The 17919-nt window shown below is 45.3% G+C and overlaps 2 protein-coding genes across 2 annotated transcripts; both read left to right on the plus strand.

Annotated features, from left to right (window-relative positions):
- Nucleotides 1-1460: 1460 nt before the first annotated feature.
- Nucleotides 1461-5856, plus strand: cav2 (caveolin 2). Its single transcript, XM_067493197.1, has 3 exons — nucleotides 1461-1844; nucleotides 2105-2292; nucleotides 3724-5856. The coding sequence occupies exons 1-3, from the start codon at nucleotides 1695-1697 to the stop codon at nucleotides 3872-3874; spliced, it is 489 nt and encodes a 162-aa protein (XP_067349298.1). The 5' UTR covers nucleotides 1461-1694; the 3' UTR covers nucleotides 3875-5856.
- Nucleotides 5857-7791: 1935 nt separating this feature from the next.
- cav1 (caveolin 1) lies at nucleotides 7792-16762 on the plus strand. The gene is made up of 3 exons (XM_067493196.1): nucleotides 7792-8299; nucleotides 9238-9405; nucleotides 14450-16762. Exons 1-3 carry the CDS (start codon nucleotides 8264-8266, stop codon nucleotides 14789-14791), a joined length of 546 nt encoding a protein of 181 aa, XP_067349297.1. The 5' UTR covers nucleotides 7792-8263; the 3' UTR covers nucleotides 14792-16762.
- The last annotated feature ends 1157 nt before the right edge of the window (nucleotides 16763-17919 follow it).

Raw genomic sequence — 17919 nt, forward strand, 5'->3', positions numbered from 1 at the left:
TTTTGTCTCTCTATAATATTTGCAGCCAGGTCTTAACAAAAGAGCGTGTTGTTTACAGGTCACCCATCAATAGACAGGATGCTCACCCTGCTGCATCAACAAATGAGATGCAAAGTGCAGGACTGCAGGCAGATGGGCCTTGTTTTTTTTACTGCGCTGTGTTCTGTGCTGTAATATAGTGTGAAGATCGCTACGAGAGACAAACATACTCATGTGGAAGCCGATATGATGCAACATTCACAGCCACTGTAGCTCAATTTATTATAACAAATGTTCATTTTTTTTGTCAGCGTCCAGCGTGAGACATACAGTGTCTCTGTCCCCTTCTCGCTGTAGATATGTCAACAATAGCACCTATGTCAAGTTGCCTGAATCCAAATGCACACCACAGTTTTTAGATGTTTATTTGTAAAGAAATTTGAAAAGCATCATTCATCATTTTCCTTTCCCTTCACAATTCTGGTCCATAACACAGAATCCTAATAAAATACATTTACATTTTGTGGCTGTAACGTGACAAAATGTGCAGCATTTCAAGGGGTATGAGTACATATGCAAGGCTCTGTAGGATTTATGAATGTTCTGTTGGTGGGTCACATTTGGTTCCATTTGCAATAATGGAAGCAAGATATGCACAAAAGATTCTCCACAAATATGACAGTTGCTGACTTTTGCTGACAGCAAATGTTGGAATGAGGTGGAATTTATCGCATCATATTACAGACTGACAAGCTTTCTCCTACGATACGTACACAGGTTTTAATAAAACCGGATACATATTTTAAATTTACTAAGCTCAGTGCCATATATGTGGTTATGCTTATTATAGAGTAATAATGCTTTACTATGTGCACAAATATCATCAACGTATATGCATGAACCAATTCTAAGAAAATAGGCCCATGGGCACAGTCAGGAGAAAAGCCCCCCACCCCTTCTTTTCTGCTCATTTTGCACCTGTTGTAAGATGTCGATTTATGTGTGTTTTTAGATCATTTACATATGTTTTATTTTTTTTTATTTTTTTTTTTGCATCTTCTCATCATTTCCCCTGTAAAGCCCGTTCTGTAATCCATCCCTGCACACATGTTGCCATGAGATCAACCTTTATCAGTCTTCCTGTTGTGGTTCCTGTTTAGACACCAGAAGAACTGCAGTTATTCTAACAATGTTGGCTGGTTGGTGCATTCAGGGCGTGAAACAGCCACAGAGCAATAAATCGACACGGACCAAAGAGAACATTTGTGGCAAATCAGCCGAACACCTTGAAGCATCCATATTAACCAGACCTTTGAGTTTCAAAGTGCTGTGAAAGTCCAAAGACATAATCAGGTTTAAAGTGGTGTTATTGTTCCAAAACGTGGTTCTTTCAGTTGTAAAAAGACAAAAATGCCCCGCGGGCTCCGCTGTACTAACCGAGCTCAGTCACATGGTTGTAGAGGGCTGGTGCACTGAGCTGCCATTAACCCCTGTGAGGCCCCGGGGTCTCCGTGGCTCCCGAACTGACAGCCCTCAGCTCACACAGCAGCCTCAGTCCTAAGTGCACGGCTGCAGTGATCGACGGGAAGTCGCTTTGAGCTTGTTGTGTCTCCTCGGCCCCACGCGGCGCTGCTTTCCATACGGGGCGGGGTGCCGCTCCGTCCGGCTCAGAGCGCGCAGCGCACCATCAGCAGCCGCGCCGTTCGCCTGACACCATGGGTCTGGAGAAGGAGAAATCGGACACCAGAGTCATTATGGGCGAAGATGAGTTCAACAGGTCGATCGAGCCCATTCTGTCGAAGAAGGGGAAGGTGTATTCTGCGGAGCCGGACCGAGATCCAGGCGACATCAACGCGCACTTAAAGGTAAAGTCAGGACTTTGTTTGGAATTCTGCTTTGAGCGTGAAACTCAAGACGGAAGCGGCTGATAACTTGATCAAGCAGAGGTTACAACCACGTTCACCTCAGGGTTTTCACAGTTTACGCTGCGCCTTTACTGACCCGCACCGTGAACACCTGGAAGCCGCGCGCACCTTTCTGCCAGTGGCTCGTGTGTGTGTGTGTGTGTATGTGTGTGTGCTCATTTTGAAACCTGTTCTTTCCCTGGTGCTGTGTGATGTGACAGATTGGCTTTGAAGATGTCATCGCGGAGCCCAGCTCCTCGCACAGCTTCGACAAAGTGTGGATTGGAAGCCACGCCGCCTTCGAGCTGGTCAAATTCATCTTTTACCGCCTGCTGACCGCGCTGCTGGCCGTGCCCATGGCGTTCATCCTCGGCCTGCTCTTCGGGCTGCTCAGCTGCATCCACATCTGGTATGAAACCCCTTCGCTGTTTTAGTCTCCACTTAATGATCAAGAATCAGAATTTTCATGTGAATGTCATGGGACATAAATACTATACCGGGAATGAATAACAATGGAACATTCTAAGTTCTTGTTTCAGTAAACCCATCATACCAGAAGCAAGAGACTTCTTCCATTATGATGATATCAACATCTATTAAAATATGATGATTATTAGTTAAAAGCCTGGTTTCTGCACCAAAAACAGCTGAAATCCCTGTGGAGAACATGAAAAGGAACATTGCTTCTTGTTCTGCCTCATTACAAAAACGCCCTTTTTACAGTTAAAATCCCATGTGATGTCACATTGGAGCATTCTGGCCATTTGCTTTCAAGCATTTGTTTGGTTCACTGTGTCACTGCGTTGCCATCCATTCGCTCAGGGGGAGATTTACCGAGTGCCCCCAGGTTTGTGCACATACATTAGCCCTTTATCAGCACAAAGTAACGTTTGATGCCCAGGAATAAGCTCTCTGTGGAAAGTTGGGAGTAATGTTGAGTTTCACTAGTAGTGGAAAAATAAAAAAAAAAAACGCCCCCCCCCCTGCCCTTTGCCAGAGTGCTGGCAGTCCAGCAGCTATTCAGGCCTATTTTTGGGACCAGAATGGGACGTTCTTCAGATGCAGAGTGTTGTAGAGTTTCTTTCACATGGCCTTTCACCTATAGGTGAGGTCACAAGCTCCAAATGATTCCTTCAGCTGCATGTTTGTACACCACCTTGGGACATCTATGGATTGAGGACTGAGTGGTGCGTCTGAGCAGGTCGATATGTCTGGAATGTGAGGAGAGGACATTACAGAGAGGGGACGCGGCTTTAACATTAAAACTCAGTTAGGAACTTAGTTGCCAGCCAACATGTGAACTCTTATGTTATGTTTGGATCCGTGGAATCAATTTTCCCTGTTTACCAAAACAAAGCAACATCAGTGAATTGGTTCCTGCAGGACCCTCTACCCCACTGTTTCTCTCTGGACGAGCCGAAGTACAGATAAATAGGGTAGTGGTGGCTTCTTATCAGTATTGATGAGCGAGGCAAGAGGCCTGGCAGTTTTTGCTCTGATTTTAAGGGAACAGACAAGCTATTTTGAAGGGAATGTTCACTTTGGACAAATAGAAACATTCCTAAAATGTGTGAATTTGGAGCCTGTACAGAAACAGCCAAATATAGATTTGGTTTCTATCAAATGTGGATGAAAAATTGGAAATTTGCAGAATGGACTGAGCATATTAGACCCACAAACAAAATGTGAAAATAAAGTCGTGGGCTGGGATGAAACGCAAAATAAAGGTTTTATGAAAACTCCTGTGCAGTAGATCAGAGCGTTTGTCTTCAGTTTGAAATAAAAAGAGGAAGAACGTACTGAGGGCTTTATGGTTTTGGCTTTGACCTTGTCCTTTCAGGTTGGTGATGCCCGTGATCCAGAGCTTCATGATGCTCTTACCATCCTTCCAGATAGTGTGGAGGAGTCTGACGGACATGTTCATCTCGCCTCTGTTCCACAGCATGGGAAAGAGCCTGGCCTCCATCCAGGTGGAGACTGTGCAAAACTGATGCAGACACCGCTCTGTCCCCGAGGAGACCGAAATGTAGGACAGACTGGCGTCAAAGACAAAGCGGCGAACGGCACCTGTTGTGGACCACATGAGCTCCTTATAAAGTTAAACGTGAAATCCTGTGCAAACAAGTTACAGCTGTAGAATGAAATGATTTTAAACTTAAGTTCAGAAGAATATCTGAATATCTGTACATGTAGCATCACCACACACACTGTGTTAAAACGAGAATATACCAGCCTGCAGTAAATATTTCACTTTTTGAGGCTCGATACCTGGATTTAACTTCACCTGCAAGCCAACAAATTTTTCCCCGGCCGTTGTCAGTGGTTATAATACAGTGCACAATACAGCATGAGTGGTTCTGACAAACGTTTTTGCAGTTTGAGGCTTTATAAGTAGCTCATGGACGCCACACACAAAATTGAGTTGTTTTGCTGATTGTGACAAAAGAAACATTCCTGTCATTCCTATGTTGCTTAGAGAGATGTGTGATCATTAACATACTGCACTGCTGACTTGCTGCGAGGTGAAATATTTCTGCTTTCTCTCTCTCTCTATATATATATATGTTGTATATATTTCAAAGAATACAAATTGAATGTGTTAAATGAAGACGAGCTAATTGCTAAGATGCAGCTTTTTGCACATTTGCAAGCTTATTGTGTCTTTGTGGTGATCTCATGGTGCATTGGGGACAATTTGCTGACGCCCTGGTCTGTGCTGAGACTCCGGTACATTCGTATTTCATGCAGACGTGCTTGTCGTTGGCTACAACACTGCTACAGTAGTTAGTGGGCTGACATTTGGTATATTTCTACAGCCAGAAGGATGGTTCGGGTAGGGGGGGGGGGGGGGGGGGGGGGGGGGTGTTTGTTTGTGTGTTTGTTTTCAGGGGGTTTGATAAAGTTGAGGTTTAGGTACATGCCTGCAACACTTCTGAGAAAGAGAGAGAGAGAGAGGGGGGGAGAGAGAGGGGGAGTGTGCTGTGGAGCTGCTGTCAGGTGCTCGCTTGTAAACCCCCAATGACGCGTGGCAACAATGACACATGCTTTACTTTCCAAAAACACATTACTGCTCCCGTCTTTAATTATTGGTATCACTGTTAGCCATCAAAACACAACATCGCCATTTAAAGCTCCGTTCATTCATTCGAGTGCAGAAGTACTTATACACAACCTCTAACATATTATCGCCAGGTCACAGCAAACACGGCTCCAGTAGACACAGGGCGACTTTAGCACTCTCCCGTTTCTGTTCAAATGGAGTTTGGATTCACACATTGGTTTGAGGCCAGTGGCTAATTGTTGTGTGCAGTGGTGCCCCCCCCACCCCACCCCACCAACCAATCTGGTTTCCAGTCAGTGGCCCCCAGAAGCCACTAAAATTGGCCCAAGACAACTATAAAGGAATCATACACTTCCCCAGAAACCTTCCATGTGTGTCCTCTTCCAGCTCGATGGGCTATTCTGCTCAGGCCTGCACCGCAAGCTCACACGGGGTCAGCAGACGGACGGACGGGTGGATGTACAGGTGGACGGACAGACAGACAGTCTTAAAACAGTTATGGTTCTAAGTGATGACTGAAGCCCAGCAGCCCTGTCACAGTTTTTTTTTTAAAAATCCATTCACTGATGTTAGACTGCTGACAAGTTGCCAGCTGATTTTTTTATTTATTTTGTTTTACGACTCCCAGAGCAAATTGGACGTAGGGTTGTGCAATAGTGAAAGACACAGGTGTGAGTCTAAAGCTTTTTCTCTCCTCAGCAAGAGCATGTAGCACTAAACAACCTCAGCTCTACAAAGCTTTGTTTCATGTCTATTGCTGTCAGTAAAAAAAATGTCTTTGGTTTTTTCTTTAACAGTTGCTTTGCTGCGACTGTGGACATATTCTTATTGGAACCAAACTCATTTGCTTCAACAAGTCAAATGTTTTCTTCATTAGGCCCCAAATAAAGCTCTTTTTTTTTCTCAAGGTAATTTCTCTTTGTGTGGCTTCTTCTGTCTGTCATGGGAGATGAGTGTGGCTGGGATATGCAGCTGAATGCCAAAAGTGTCTCGTAAATCACTTTGCCGAGGTTGCATAAGGCTCTTTCCTATACAAAGACGAGCTGTGGATCGATGGAACATGACCTGAGGCGTCGCTGGCGGACCTGCAGGCCTGCGCAGCACATCTGTATCTGTTCCACTCCATTAAGTTGTCACACAGACTAGTCACTCAGCAACACGTTTCTTGGGGTTTGGGGTCTTCCATAGTCCATACGACCTCTGAAACAGCATTACCCTGATGCACTTTCCCTTTACACTGACTTCCTTTGGTCTCTGAGTCGAGAATTTCTTGCACAACCTCTTATAGACCAAGCCAATAATTCCCGCATTGCATCCACACCTACAGTTCACAAGGTCACCGAGGTCAACTGAAAAACAAGTCTACATTCTGTCGGTGACTCCTGTTGCCAAAGTGAGTTGAAAAAGGGGGTTGGTTTGCACATTCACCTGCCTTGCATTACAGCGATGCAGCCAGCCCCTCACAGCCCACCCTAAAACTAAACAATGGCATTTGTTTTTTATTGCAAATGAACTTAAGTCACATTTGAATGTGTCTGGATGGGGTTTCATTAACAGATGTCTTCACATAAGGTCCTGCAGGAAACAAGTGCAAGTTAGTCAAAAACCACAGCAGCTCCCAAACATGCCATTACAAAAAAGTAATCCCGAAGCTGAGAGGACCATCTAAAGATGCTCATATCAGGCAGCAACACTCCCTTATTGATTCTGACGGGCTTCAGACTTTTATGATTACACGGTGATTCCAGACGAGGACGCGTTCAGCTGCCTGTAGCATCTGTGATTAGCACAAACGGGAGCCATAACCATTCTGTGTTTATCCTGTGTTTGGTTCATCACCTCTGCGCACCTGTCATCGTTAGACTTCTCACCATTGTGCCGCACGGACCCTGTAAGGTGTATTCCACGCTTGTTGATAACAGTTGTTTTGCAAGGTCAAAAAAGGTCATCCAGATGTTGAGCGTGAACTGTGACTGAAAACGCCGCAGGCACTGGGACACAATCGCATGTTTCAGAACCTGTTTACTGCTCTTAGACGTGTGCAGTATATTCAAATTTCAAAGTGCCTCTCCCCCACGTGTGTTGTGCTGGGATGGTGAAGACCTCAGGATGGACTGTAGTTCCAAATATCATGTGGTTATTTCAAGTAAATCAGTAAACTATTTCTTGTTTTTCTATAATTGGTTTTGTGAATGTGAATAACGTGGCAAATATATGTGAGAGGGCTCACGGATTGTTGCAGTTTGCAGCTTTTCAGAGCTAAGGTTTTGTGCTGGCTATTTAAAACAAAGAGGGCAAAGGTAAAGGAATCAAAAACAACTTGCACAGCTGCTGCACGACACACCTCTTTTCAGCTCTTGGAAAAGCGCAGTGGCCATTTCTTTCTAAATTTGGAAATCCAGGATGCTCAACATGCTCAACGCAGTGACTTTCATTTCTGTTAGGAAGAACTGAGCCAAAGTCACAAGAAGAAAAGAGAAAAAAAAAAGGGAAACAAATAGCACAAATGCCTTGTTCCACTCACTGCTCAGTAAATAAAGTGTTTTTTGAGTGTGTCTGCTGTCAGTCGAGGCGGAAGCTGATACAAGAATGTAAACAGACCCGAGTGACCAGGATTCCCAGCTTTGGAAAGCTGAGGGTGCATCAACTACATGGGTTAAAATGTTAGTTAGGTTTCTTTCACGTGATGTCATCCGGAGGCGTTTTCCGACTAGAAGTAGTGAGATATTTTAATATAGGGAAGTCGGTGGGACGTTTAATGAAGTGTATGAACATTTATCACCCAGACTAGAAGCAAAAGAAGCTGGTTCGATATCAGTGAAGGCGTCTGTTGCCTCGTCTTTGCACTTTAACCGTTGCTCCCAGCGATGGCAGCCGTCCACACCTTTGACATCGCTAAATAAACGCCCACATTTCATTGAACAAAAAGGGGTTTTATCCTCTGCCTCCATCCGCAAATTAAGCAATTCCACGCAAGTTACAACAACTCTTTTGAGCGTTAGACCACGTCACCCTCCCTTGCAGCCGGGCAGGTAACACTGTGGCTCCCCTGTCCTGTCTCTCCGCGGCTCACAGGTGAGTCCCGGGGGCTGGGAAGAGGCGCTGTGCGGGATCAGAGGAAAGTCCGGAGGTTTCCCTCACAGCTCTGGCATTAAATTCCACTCACGTTCACAGAAAAAAAAGGGCAGGAATTAGATCACTACGGGTCCCCGAGAGGAGCCCCGGTCCTCTCAGTTTGTCTCCACGCCTCTCACTCGGCTTCCTACTTTGTCCTCTTGTCTCTTTCACCGCTCTCATCTCTCTCTAACCTGAGGACAGCATGACAGGAGGACTAAAGGACGGCGAAACAGAGGAGGTACAGTATGACTCTCCTCCACAGCTGCTACACCTTTTAGTTGACACACATTATTTTATTTTTTTCTTTATTTGGGGGGATGATTATTAAGTCTCACAATTTGCATTAACGAAGGACATTTTGCTGTTTTTCCAGCGCGACGCGTCTCAATCATTATCTTTAGTTCTGACGCGCGATCCCGAACGCCTCACACACACCAAGTAGGAGAATGTGTGTGTGTGTGTGTGGGGGGGGGGGGGGTATTCAGTCAGTGCATTAGCAGGGGGGGTGAGCTTTTACCGGCTAAACCTCTTATTACCAAAGCAACAAATTGTTGCTTTTTACGCACGAGCTCTCGGAGTTTTCGTACACGCGGAGACAGCAAAAACACACACGCACGCACTTTTACTCATCTACCGTTTCAGTCACACAATACGCACGTGCTTTAGCACTAATAAATGAGCCCATGGGGCTGAGTGTAAGTCAGAATGTGCTAAAAAGATTCACAAAAGAGAGAAGAACACTGCGGAGACGTGAGGATCATTACGCACAGTTTCTAAAGCGATGGAAAAATGAAACCATAACAATTTTACATTAACTGCGAACCTATTTTTACAAGGCAGCGTATTAATGCGATTCGCTCCCAGCATCTAATCAAAAAAAGGTCCAAATAAAATGTCCGAACAAAAGACTTAACGTTTGGAACATGCGGCTTTTACGCATTATGTTTAAAAACGCTGCCGTGCTCACAGGCCAACGTCAGGTCGGGATGTTGGACGTCTGGGTGGTGGGGACCCCTTGCGGCTGGATGAAGGGGTGTGGTGCTTTACTTTCTATCAATTTAAACCCATCCCTGGCAACTCGCAGCTCCAGTCTCTCTCCCCTTTGAGCGCGCTGCACACTGTCCCTCCTACTCCTCCTAACTTTCGGCTTTTTCTTCCTCCCTCGGTTCCTGACAGGAGTTTCTGCATTCACCGTTCATCCGAAAACAAGGGAACATTTACAAACCCAACAACAAAGCCATGGAAAACGACAGTCTGAACGAGAAGACGTTTGATGACGTCCACACGAAAGAGATCGACCTGGTAAACCGGGATCCCAAACACATAAACGACGACGTCGTCAAGGTGAGTCAAACTTGTGCGACTTAACACTTTAGTGTAGTGTTTGTGAGCTTTCTTTATACAGTAATAAACCAACGCAGTGTATCTGCCGCAGCGTGTACACATCACTTCTCTTTGGACTTTGACAGTGAAGAGAATTCAACTCTAAAACCTGTCAAACCAGGGCTAAGTGCGACGGTGCGCATCAGAGGCGCACACGGTTCTTTTGCGCACAGTTGCGCAGAGTGGTTTAGGCAGTGTAGCCTCTCGGTAACTTTCCCCTATTAGGAAGAGGTTTTGGAGAGAAATCTAAGCTCACTGAGGCGACACAGTGACAAGTCTGCATGTGGAAAGAGCCGTGCGTCTGTCTAAGCAGCGCGTTTGAAATCCATCGCTCCAACAGAGGAAAGATTAAGAATTTCCTGTTGTTGGAACGCACGTTTCCCATAGTCCTTGTATCACACGCCTTGCTTTCAGGAAAGAGAATTCTTTCCATCAGAGAGCGACTCGACGGCGTAAACACGGGCTGTTTGTTTTGTTTAAAGGCGTAGCAGGGAGACGGAGTTTGTAGCCGCAGACTAGATGCGCTGCTTCAACCACCTGACGCGACCGCGTTTTTTTGTAGCGGGGAGCAGCAGCCGCTTGAGCCGCCCTCAAGCTGGGGCAGGTTTTTACATCGGAGTTGGGGTCAAACGTGTCGCAGCGTGGGACTGGAAGAGTCAGCTCCCTGAAAAGCTTCAAGTTTGCCTTGTTAAAACAGGGAAACACCCAAGTAGGTGGTTGGTTAGAGGGGATATCCCTCACTTCTCCTTATCTCTCCTCCCTTCGTTCCTGGCTCTGCTCCACTTGTACCTCCTCCTCCCTACATGCCTGCAGTTGCGTTGAGGGAACAAACATCCATAGGTGGCTTTTCAGTCTGTCATGCTGACATTGAGTTTTTGGGTGGAAAGATTCAAGCCAAGAGAAGCTTTGATGGAAACTGTTGCCAAAGTTACTACATACCTCAAAAAACATAACATATGTCTAATGTGAACAGACTGACATGTTAAATACAGTTTTGCACCGGATGCCAATATCAAACTTTCACATAGAATCAAACTCAGTGTTCATTTAGGCCTTTGATCTGTGAAACATCTGAAAGATTTTCATGCTGCTGCACGTAATCATTTCATATCTGTGTCTTTTTCGGGGTAAGAAGGTAGGTTTGGAAAATCTGAGGACAAAAACGTGTGTATGGCTGACGATTCTTCCAGCATTGACACGCGAACATAGAATAAAGAAGATTTAATGACTGTAGAGAAGTGAAGCCTGGTTTCCGAGGGTCAGACTGAACTTAACTAGAGACATTTTGTTAGCAAATGATCTTCATTCTCCACTTTTCTGCTTTTCTCCTTCTGTCTCTACTTCGTCCACCACTTTCTTCTTCTCTCTCCCTCCCAACCCAAACCCTCTCCTGCATTGTGACAGTGAGTCAGACTCTCCTTGCGGTCTCAGAATGAATGTCCCGCCCCTCTCTAATCAACCGACCGCTGGTGAAATGCTGTGAAATCACACGCACTGTCTGCAGAAGCTGTTAAAAGATTTGAAACTTGGATGCGGACTTTGTGTTTGTTACAGGGGTTGGAATCTCTGATTCATTGTCAAACTTTGCGTTTGCCTCGCTGACTCTAAATGTGCTGGTTTTACTTCTGATGGGAACCGAGTTTGGCTGTAAACTCCCAAACAGCCGCTCTGAGATGCTTTGAGGTCAGAGCAACAGTTCTGCCAAGTGGAAGCGTGTGTTTGGTGTGCACAGGCAGGGATTCCCTTCCAGCAAGCCTCTTACTGTAATCCAACGTGACGACATACATGCATCCATATGCAGCACTCACACGCGAATGCGCATATAGTGTGCGTGAAGGCCCGTGGACTGGATGCACGTATACACACACACTCACTACATAATCAAAGGAATACAAGCGTTTCAGCTGCAGCTGGCCTCAATCACCTGGCCACATCAAACAAGTTCCATTACAGGCATGCATGTGGAGTCAGCCCGGCAAAGAGCGTTTTTTTTTTCTTTTTTTCCTCCTCTGGAGAAGCCGTGGGTCTTTATATAGCAGAGATGGGAGGGGTCAGTGCAGTGCCTCCACTGGAGAAAATGTTTGAGAGGGAGTTGTGAGAAGTTGGAGCTCCAGCAGCAGCAGCAGCAGATTCAAACTCCTGAAGGTCAAATGAAAAGGAATGGAATACTCCCTCTGCAGCTACCAAGCCTGTGATTGGTTGACGGTGGATCAAAGTTTCCAGAGTTCAGTCCTGTGAGAAAGTCATGTGTCCACTTTGTTGGCTTCTGGGCCGTTTATCAGAACTAAACAACTTTACACTCCCCCCCTGTGGGTTGAGACACCAAGGAAAAATCGTTCCCAAATCATTGCAGTGGGATTTGCTTCCATTTAAAGGTCACGCAAAATTCAAAATGGGTTAATGTATCATTACATAGAGTACACAGGCAACCTCGAACAAGTTGTTTTGAAGATGACTTGTGAATCAAAAGTGCACTTGTGTTTGAACTTCTTTCGGTGCAAAACAAGCTGAATTTAAAGTTTGGCCTGCAGCTGTTGGTCTTGTCTCTGGTGCCTGTCAGCAACCGAACCGAAGAAGCTGTCAAACCATGTATCACGATCTGATCTTCTCCCCCATGGACCTACTTTGTCTACTGAAGACAGCGCCCTGGAAATAGAACATCGCCTTATTTACTTTGCTGACTCCCTTGTTTCACATCAAACCTCTGACACGACGCCAAAGAATCGCACTTTGACTCAGTGTAACTCAGCTTCTGCAGAGTTTTATTGTTCGTGCTCGTATTTAGTCATCACAAATGAATTTCTTTTCATCAGGGGTCCTTACTGTTATTTATACAGCACATAAAAGTGATTGAGTTCGAGGCTTGTTTGCATTATAGACCGAACATTTAATGGCAAAATTTCCTCCTAATGTTGCGTAACAGAACCGTGTTTAGAGCTCCAAAAAAGCTGGAGAGAAAATAGACCTGAAGCTTCTCATTTAGCCTCAATCAAACTTTTGGAAACTGGCACAGAGTGAGTTCACTTTAAAATTTGTAGCTGTGGAAAAACCAAATGGACTCCACTCTGGTTTTGTGGCTGCAGTCAGACGTATGTTCTAATGCTGTAGAGGACTCCTTCAGCTCTTTTCTGTGAGAGATGCGTTATGCTGCTGCTGCTGCTGCTGCTGCTGCTGCTGCTGCTGAGAGTAAAAAGATCCGACTTAAAACCTGCTGAACCATTTTGTGCAAGAAACAGTACAAATACTTCCACACAGAGCTGTGCGTATCGTATCAAATACCATGATAATTGAAGCATGATGCAAGGTCGAAATCGCACGTCGGAAGAGTCAAAGTAAGAGTAAAAAGTACGATTCTGAAAGGATTTTCAGCAACAAAAGAAATACCGAAGCAGCCATTTGCAATTTGTACAGCTCAAACACAAACACGAGGTTTGTCAGCATCTTTCAATAATTATCAATGGTCAGATTTATACTTTGATGAGTCGGTATATCCATTCCAAGTGTCTGTGAATTCAACCCTAATCTTCATCAGGGTTAGCATCACATTACTGCATATGGCTAAAGTCTAAAGCAATGCATGCTGGGAGGTCTGCTTGTTTCGTTTCTGACTTGAGTGGAATTCAATCAATTCCTCATTTCAAATTGTTTGGAAGCTCTAACAAAGATGCAATATTAGCTTGAAAAGATGAAACCTAGCTGATTAGGGTTTACAGGAGACAGTAGACTGTTTCCCAGCGGGTCCAGATGACCAGGGTTCGTATCTCACTTAGGAATGAACCACTTCACTTTTCCATTTCACTGTCAGTGTAACACTGGGCAATATCTGCATGACTTATGGACACTGAGGCCATTAGCCCTCAGCAGCCCAACCGGCCTGTTAGACGAGACCCAGTCACCAAGTGACTGTAAAATAAATATTGACTCTGTGCTCGTACGCCTGTGGAGAGGAAAGGGGAGAGTGTTTACAGTGTGTAGGTTGGCACTTTTCACTCTGGTCCTTAAACAGCACTGCTCAGGTAACAGCTACTTGCAGAGCTGGTCCCATTACAGACCCCAGAGATGTGTTTACAATGTGGAGCGTCCCGGTTCCCCCTAATGGGAGGTGGAGACAGGAAACACTGGAGGCAGCACCAGGATGTCTTGTCCTGTTGTTTACCTCACTGTGGTGACCATCGCTGCTCACACTAATGGCGCCGGGCTCCTTCTGTTTAGTCCACGCAAACCAGAAATGTGAAACGCATAACTTCCTGTGCACCACTGGATTTTTCCATTTCGTGTTTAGAGCAGTACGCGTAAAAGCTTTGAGCAGCTGGTTTGTATCCTAACTGATAATTTACACGTATCCATCAGTGACACAGTGACCGATGTTCTATTTGCTTCATCTGTGCTCGACATTTCACCCACAAAAAAAAAAATGAAAGCAAAAAGCTGACAATTCGACACATTTGTGTGTCCATTTGGGGGACATCTCTCTCTTCTTTCTCTTCGTCTACTGTATCTGTGTGTGTCTCTCCAGAATGGAGATGGATGTTTTCAAGACTCTGGGGAGAAAGAATCCTGGAGTTGATTTGCAGTAAGCAGTCAGTGTGTGTAGCAATCAGTATTTTGGGGGGCGTGGCAGATGCTGGCGGTTAGACTGTGTACCAGTCACTGCGAGGGGAGATGTAAATCTTCAGAAATCCCATCTTCCATCTCTGCATTGCTTGGCGTGAGTGCAGCTGATTTATGTGGAAATAATGAGCTCAAGTTTTGAAAGACTTTTGAAAGCTTTCTAAACTCTTGTGAAATGCTGAAAATAACCGAGGACGAACGAAGGCGTTCGATTGGTTGCAGGGATGAGTCCCGTGTGTGTGGGGATGGTGTCGTTTCCATTGATGATTGATAACCTTCATTTGCAAATAGGTCAATCAGTTTCTGGGAAAGATTCAAAGAGTATCCGTATCAACTAACCATCGAATAAAGAATGAGTGTATGTGCCAAGTTCTCACAGTTTTTTTTTCTCCAGGTGGACTTTGAGGACGTGATCGCAGAGCCGGCAGGGACCTACAGCTTTGACGGTGTGTGGAAAGCCAGCTTCACCACTTTCACCGTCACCAAGTACTGGTGCTACCGGCTGTTGACGGCGCTGGTCGGCATCCCCCTGGCGCTCATCTGGGGCATCTTCTTCGCCATCCTGTCCTTCGTGCACATCTGGGCCGTTGTCCCGTGCCTCAAGAGCTACCTGATCGAGATCCACTGCCTCAGTCGCACCTACGCCATCTGCGTGCACACCTTCTGCGACCCGCTGTACGAAGCCATGGGCAAGTGCCTCAGCAGCATCCGAATCCGCATGACCAAGGAGGTGTAGCATCCCCCCCCCCACCCAAAAAAAAAAAAAAAGAAGAAGAAAAAAAAAAAAGATGAGGAGGATTGATGGAAAGGGGGGTGGGGAGGATGGGAGGGCTGGAGAAACACGCATGGAGGGAAAGGAAAATCCGACCTCTGATTAACCAGAGCTGAAATGTTTCCAGGGGATGAGCGGCCCACCTTTTTTTCAGCAGCTGTATTTTCTCCCCCCAGTGTTGGTGGGCACAGGAAGTCAAACGCTCATTCTCCGGGGTCTATGTTGTCGTTTTGTTTGTGTAGTTTTTTTTAAATTCCACACTGTTAACTTTGTCAAGCAGGCAACTGAGCTGAGTATGTCGACGTTCCAAATTCTTCTCACTTCAACTGATCGATGTGAAAAGTGGATGTTGGGTGGGTGGGGGGAGGGGTGGGGGGTTGGGGTCGCTGTTGTCTCTCGCTCTTGTTTTCTCTTTGTTTTGGATTCTCTGGGCAGGGCGGGATGGTGGGATGCTGGGGTTAGGAAGGTCAAAGCGGGATGAAAGAGAGAGCAGCTGCCAAATTCTATCTGACTCAGCAACAAACGAAACAGAGCCCACAAGCCGGACAGTGCGGCGACGCCCCCTCCCACTGCCCCACATTGCCTCCAGCTCGTGAAAAAAAAAAGCCAACCTCCCCCCGACACCCCCACCCCCTGTTGGCCCAGCTTTCCAGCAGTCTGACACACTGAACCCACCCTCATTCCTGCATGCACCTGCGTCACCTTGCCAGCAGCTCGCCGTCCACCACACCCCCCCCCCCCACACACACACACACACACACACACCCCCCACCACCACCACCACCCCCCTAAAACCCAGATGCAGCTCCGCATCTGGGCCCGCTCCGCTTTCCGCACCAGCTCCTTTCTTCACTTACCACCTCGAGCGTTTCACTGCAGGTTTCCCCGCCGAGTGTGTGACAGAGAATGTTAGCGTGATTTCTTTCCTCCAACTTAAACACAAAAGTCTATGACTGTCCAGTGAAGCTTGGTGCTTTTTGAGCGTATCATCGTAGCTCCACGGGGAATTGTCTCCTACACTACGAATATGAAGAATTTAAAACAGTTCATTTCAGTGTCATTGTTTTTATAGCTTATATGTGTGAGTGTTTCATAGCTCTGGCCTCATTCCAGTGCACTAATCTGTGGAAAAAGTATAAGTGAATAGCGCTAATGAGAATCTCCTCCTTTCTAAAAGTTGCTTTTGCACTGAAGATGTGCAGTTTCAAGCTTTTCTATCGCACTGTGGTGCTTACACAGGTTAATGCATTGGAATAAACCTAATGTGAGTTGGCGTGTGTGATTTTGAATGCGTTTTTATTTGATATCTGGTTAGAATTTTGCACCCGTCTCCATCTGTTGTTTTTTATTTTTATGTTCTGCTGCCCTGCTTCTTGACTCTGGACTGATGCCTCCCACCCCAGAGGCAGATTAAGGAGGAGGGATGTTGCAGGGTGGGGTGCGGGAGATACTAAGCTCGCTTTGACTCTGTCACTTTCATTCTACCTGCTGTCGTCACACAGGGGTGGTAACATCATAGCACCTGTTTTCTTGAAATGCTTTTTTTTTTTTTTTTTTTTTTTTAAGCTCTAAAGGTATTTTTTTATAAGAAATGTTTTTCCCTCTTTGCTTTTACTGTACAATATCATGCTGTGCACATTAAAATTTAATATAATCCAGTGTGCAGATGTTTTTTTTGGATTACCAAACAACGTGAGCCTCTCCATGAAAGTCAGATATGAACAGCAGTTGACTTAGTTTCTTCTTACTTATGATATTGAGTCATAGCAAATCTAATTGTGTGATTCACAGTTGATGCTTTGTGACTGGATCCGTTCACGTGTCCTGCAGGAAACCACCAGTTGAAGCTGCGTATGGAAAACACGTAAGAATGAAGTTAGAGCAAAAGCAGCTGAGAAATAATTTCCAGCAGCAGTGCACTGACCCCCCCCCCCCCCCACCCCCACCCCCACCCCCACCCCCCAAATACTCACACACACCAAGCCCTCTCTGTATCTGATGGGTTCGTTTAGAACCTGTAGTGTTGCTCATAGCCTTTTTTTTTTTTCCGAGCCTGGCACAACATTTCCATGGCAACACCAGACAACAAATAAAAGTTGGGCAACGCTCCTGAGTCTGGGTTCACGTCTTTTAACTGTGTCCAAGTTCATTTACACCAAAGGCGGGAACATGACCATGCAGCCTGAGGCAAAGCGTGACTCCCAATTCTAAACTGTGTTGTTCATCAGTAACATGTTGAGAATGAGGTCAAGTCGACTAAACAATGGTTCTTTGTTTTTATTCACTCGTGAGTTATTTTCATGGCGACAATGGAAACAATAGAGAAGAGCAAGACTTATTTTAATAACTAAAGCAGTTTTGATGTATCTGGTTCAATTTATGGTGCAAAATAGACAGCTGTCCTCTATTTGTGCCTTTGGTGTGATTTTACACTTGAGTCACCGTTCAGAAATACATGGCCAGAAGTATGTGGACATCTACACATTGCAGAATGCAATGAAGTGCAAAACATTGATGCGGATGATGGGGACGTTGGACGTTAAGGTCTGGTTTGCTGACTGCACAAAAAAGCAAAGGCATTTTTTTAATGAACCCTGTGAGGGGCAGTGTCAAGTAAAAATAATAAAAAAAATTTAAAAAAAGCCTTCATCTAAAACTTCATGTAAAGAAAACTGAAACTTTAGGATATTTTGACACTGGAGCCAAAACAGCTCCAAAGCAAAGTGTCCATATATTTCTGAGTGAATCCTTAAAGACATTTGACTTAAAGACACTTTCCAAAAATTCCGTTTGCCGCACGTTATGCTTTTTTTAACCTCGGCACAGTGCTTCGATGAAACCGAATAGTTTTGGAATCATGCACATCTGTGTATAGTAATGTCATTTCCATTACACTCTCTAAAGCCCCTGAAGAAATGAGCGTGTGGATATTTCTAAAATTAGAAGGTAGGAACAAATTATATAGGGTTTCATTATGCCCTGATTTAAGTGACCCCTTGACTCACTTGTACATTTTCAACAGTCCAGCAGCTCCCTCTGGTGGTGCAAATGGAGAAATGTATAGTCACCAAATGTATGTGGACATATTTGTT

The sequence above is a fragment of the Channa argus genome, chromosome 23 (genome assembly GCF_033026475.1).
Source record: "Channa argus isolate prfri chromosome 23, Channa argus male v1.0, whole genome shotgun sequence".
NCBI lineage: Eukaryota > Metazoa > Chordata > Actinopteri > Anabantiformes > Channidae > Channa > Channa argus.

Excerpts from the sequence above, each read along its gene's own strand:
- cav2 (XM_067493197.1), top strand. The coding sequence starts at position 1,695 with ATGGGTCTGGAGAAGGAGAAATCGGACACCAGAGTCATTATGGGCGAA. Across the intron at positions 1,845-2,104 it reads ACATCAACGCGCACTTAAAG|ATTGGCTTTGAAGATGTCAT; the intron begins GTAAAGTCAGGA and ends GTGATGTGACAG. Across the intron at positions 2,293-3,723 it reads CTCAGCTGCATCCACATCTG|GTTGGTGATGCCCGTGATCC; the intron begins GTATGAAACCCC and ends TTGTCCTTTCAG.
- cav1 (XM_067493196.1), top strand. The coding sequence starts at position 8,264 with ATGACAGGAGGACTAAAGGACGGCGAAACAGAGGAG. Across the intron at positions 8,300-9,237 it reads AGGACGGCGAAACAGAGGAG|GAGTTTCTGCATTCACCGTT; the intron begins GTACAGTATGAC and ends GGTTCCTGACAG. Across the intron at positions 9,406-14,449 it reads TAAACGACGACGTCGTCAAG|GTGGACTTTGAGGACGTGAT; the intron begins GTGAGTCAAACT and ends TTTTTTCTCCAG.